The following is a 4378-nucleotide window of genomic DNA, read 5'->3' on the forward strand; positions in this document are numbered from 1 at the left end:
TTCATAAATTAATTTTCTACTACTTTTTTCTTTACCTAGTTGATAAAATATAACTTAAGTGTAAATTCATGGTATGTAATACTGATATATAGATAACTAGCTTTCCGCCCGCGGCTTCGCCCGCACAGTCAAAGAAACACCCGCATAGTTCCTGTTCCCGTGGGATTTCCGGGATAAAACCTATAATATGTCCCGGGGTAAAAAGTAGCCTATGTCCTTTCTCGGGTATCAAAATATCTCTATACCAAATTTCATGCAAATTGGTTCAGTAGTTAAGGCGTGATTGAGTAACAGACAGACAGACAGAGTTACTTTCGCATTTATAATATTAGTATGGATTAATATGAAAATAATAATATATTCTGTTCATTACATTTTTTCATCATCACACGTTTTATGAATTCTGTTCTATGTGAACTATATATATATATATATATACAGTAGCACCTCTATAAGTCGAATATCAAGGGAGACGCCAAAAAATTCGAGTTATAGAGTTTTCAACTTATGGAGGATTTCGACTTAGGTGGATTTTGATTCGACATAAAGAGTTTTAGGTTTATTCTTATAAATTTTGAGTTAGAGAGTTACCTCTCTAACTCAAAATTTATAAGAATAAACCACAAAATTTCGCGTCATTTGTAACAGGATGGCGGTTCTACAGGGGTCTTAGTACGCAATGACAAAAAGAAAAATGATGGTCAGAACGCTGATACCGGATGCGTTAAGATACTGTAATATAAAATATAACAGTATCTTAAGATAAAATATTATAGTATCTTCACCGTGTGTGACGCGCTTTATCATGACCAGCAGACTTTTATTTATTTATGGGTAAAATATTTCGATACAATATTGAATATAACAAGTTTTAGTTACTATTTTATACACCTTTGCTGGTGATTCATGGAAAGTATTCCAGAATATAATCATCTTATTTATTTATTTAAAAAGGTACAAATCTTAGTCGTACTGTGTCACTTTCAGGAATCTATTAGTGTGAATGAAAGTTCTTATAAAAAAAATAGTTTCAAATAGTAGACTAGACTTGAAGTCCCATGTCCCCAAGTGGGGTAAGGGGCAGATGCATTATTTATACATCTGTTTCACTGATCGATTTTCTTTAGGGACAAGTATGTAATCAGCCTTCTGTGTCCTGGCAGACCAAGACATTTTTTTTTCTTCGTCTCCAACAGGAATCGAACCCAGGAACCCTCGGTTCTACGCTCACGCGTCAACCACTGTACCAAGGAGGCGGTCAGACTCAAATCTGAATCTGAAGACTCAGCATTAAAATAGGTATAAACAAACGATACTATGTATTATTTAACTCTTTTCCTCCATGCTTTAAATTTTTCTTGATATCAACAAATGATTATACATATGGAAAATCCACTAATAGGAAAATGCGTGGATTCTAACTATATAAATACGAGTTTTGATCTATTAAGACATCACTTAGATCTTACCAAAGGTACAAGAAGTTTCTATTATAAGTATATTAAGTTACAAGCTTAATCATGAAACTGTCTGGTTTATTAGTTTTAATTATGGCCGTATTGGCTATTTTTGTAAGTCATGGTGCTGCAGACCCTAAAGTGAACACGGCAGCTTTAAAGAAGGGCGCTAAAATCGGCGTAAGTGATTGTTATTTAAAAACTATGATATATTTGCTGTTGTTGTTTTTAAATTAAATTGAGAAATCATCTATTGTTGATGTTATTAATTTATTGCCAGCGTTAAAAAAATACTTGAGTTTTTTTTTTGTTTAGGTAATTATATTCTATAATGAACAGATTAGTTGAGTGATGTCTACAATATTTTGATCAAATAATTCACAATTTAATTAACTCTATATAGATTATTAATAACTTGAGAATCAATTCAATAAGAGCCTATAGTCAATTAGACAAATATGCATTACGTGGATAAGCAGACAAAGTGATTTGAATTCGAGAAACAGATATTATAGAGTATAGGTAGCTCATATTAATTCATAGTAATTAAAGTAAAATTATTTGTTTTTTTTTTTTTTTTCATTTTTATTCCAACACATTTTAGATAGTGTTTATCACATAAGGAATATAATTTTTTGAATTTTCAGTTCTAAATTAGGCATTAGAGCAAGTTATAAACTATTAAAAAACCACGATATTTTTTAAATATCTTTTTAACGGATTTCAAACGCAATATTATGCATTGAATTTTAGAATGATTGAATAATACCTACAATGAATACCAACCGCTAAAATCGTCTTTTGAGATTTGTCTCGTTATCGTTGTAAAAATATGATAAACTACTGAAAAATTAATACAGGAATCATATGCCTCTAAGTATAATAATTGTAAAATAATGTGTTTAATTTTCTATTTTCTTATTTTCTAATTATTTGTTTTACAGGGCAAGCTTCTTGGTGTAGCTGGAGCTGCGGGAACAGTCCATGACCTTTACAAGAACAGACATGGAGGAAGCGGTTAATTTAATAATGCAGTTATTCAAATTGTAAACTATAATGTTAAATAAAGTATTTATGTTATACTTAAGCTTTTTCAATTATTTCACCCTTAAATTTACATGAGTTGTACTTCGTATTAAAAATAATCCAATTTTTATTGAAAAATTTAACTACTAACTTATAATAATTTACGTAATTGAAATACTTAAAATTAATATTAAAATGATTTATAGGCATAAAAAATACATAATATCATTTTGTTTATTGATTGAGTACGTGGGTAGTCCTAATATTATATTACCTTTGTTACTACTACTACTTTTTTATCCAGTTCAAATACGACCAAGCAGTTAAATTTTCTTAGATAATAGTATTTTGTGATTTATTATGTAATGATGTAACATTGAAGTTTTGTCAAAACATTGTCAAAACAGTGAAAGGATTCCAAAGGAACGGATCAAAAGCTTACCTCGGAAGTTTATTGCAAACATGTTGATTGTTTCTATTTCAAAAGCATGATGCTTGATATTATCTAATACCTACTAATACACTACTAATAAGTACATAATACACTTAGTGAAGGAGTTCATATTATAGCAATGTCGAAAGCAGTGCTTTCACACAAAAACTCTACTACTTATTCTGGTTTCCATAACACAAGCGAAAGCTTAGCATCAGATCGTGCCGTGTGTGAAAATTGTCCTGAAATATATATTCATTTATTATTTTTTCAACAAACTAAGCAAAATATTTGTGTGGCAGTTCCAATAAATTAACATCCATATTTTCGATAAACTTTGAAGCCGTTAAAAATATTATAACGGAATGCAAATATTTTTTATTACCTATATACTTATTTTAATTTTATCTGAAAATTTTCTAAAGAAATTAATTCTGTAAAATAAATTTTTCACATGTAAAGTAATTAATGTCTTAATAACTACGATACATAACATAGGTAACTATAAAGTAAAAATACCATTTATATTTTAAATTTACGTAATAATCTATACTTATATTATAAAACTGAAGAGTTTGTTTGTTTGAACGCGCTAATCTCGGGAACTAAGTACTGGTCCGATTTGAAAATTCTTTCGGTGTTAGATAGCCCATTTATCGAGGAAGCTATATATCATCACGCTACGACCAACAGGGGTGGAGCCACGGGGGTGAAACCGCGCGGAGCAGCTAGTATAACATAAACTTTCTGCCCGCTAAACGAATCTTTATCTATAAGGAGATAGATTAATCCTTGGAGAAGCAGATAGGCGTTTTGTCGCAAAAATCACTTGGGATGAAAAAGGGAATTGAATTCGTATAAGAAAACCTTTTAGTCAACAACATTTTATGCAAACTTAGGGGAAAATCAAGAAAAACTGCCGAAAGCTGTTTCCTTATTTATATTTTAATAATCTCCATTTCTAATATGAAGCAGAAGAAATTGTATAGGTATTTGTTTATAAAAAAGCAAAGCTTGGGAACTATTGATGCGAATATTTTTTTAACAATATTCATAACTACAAACTGAAAATGAATAAGATCAATAACGATCGAATGATCTTCTAATAATTAGGCAGCATTTATCAAATCTTAATATAGTCGAAATTAGACATTCCAATAATTGTCTACTAACCTTTATTTTTATCTTATTTTACTTAAACTTATTGCTATAAAACAATAAAATATAAACAATTATATTCACATAATTTCGAACCCTCAAAAATACCTCTGAGACTACGTCTCTGCGTATAAATATAATACCTACCTAATTAAGATTTTAAAATATCAGCAATTCTAATCAACAATAAGTAGAACAAGCAGGAAAATAATAAAAAATAAACACGTGCATATAAAATAAAAACCGCATAATCGTGATTAAAATAAAACAATAATTTTCCTTAATAAATCGTCTGGAAAATATC

The 4378-nt window shown here is 29.5% G+C and overlaps 1 protein-coding gene across 1 annotated transcript; it reads left to right on the plus strand.

The window, feature by feature from the left end:
* Positions 1–1473: 1473 nt before the first annotated feature.
* On the plus strand, positions 1474–2539 carry LOC149903084 (uncharacterized). Its single transcript, XM_090109258.1, has 2 exons — positions 1474–1637; positions 2402–2539. Exons 1-2 carry the CDS (start codon positions 1521–1523, stop codon positions 2477–2479), a joined length of 195 nt encoding a protein of 64 aa, XP_089965384.1. The 5' UTR covers positions 1474–1520; the 3' UTR covers positions 2480–2539.
* Positions 2540–4378: the final 1839 nt, after the last annotated feature.

The sequence above is a fragment of the Colias eurytheme genome, chromosome 14 (assembly GCF_061535395.1).
Source record: "Colias eurytheme isolate Ceu_HAF_F1 chromosome 14, ilColEury1 Martin Lab GWU primary, whole genome shotgun sequence".
In the NCBI taxonomy this organism is placed as follows: Eukaryota; Metazoa; Arthropoda; class Insecta; order Lepidoptera; family Pieridae; genus Colias; species Colias eurytheme.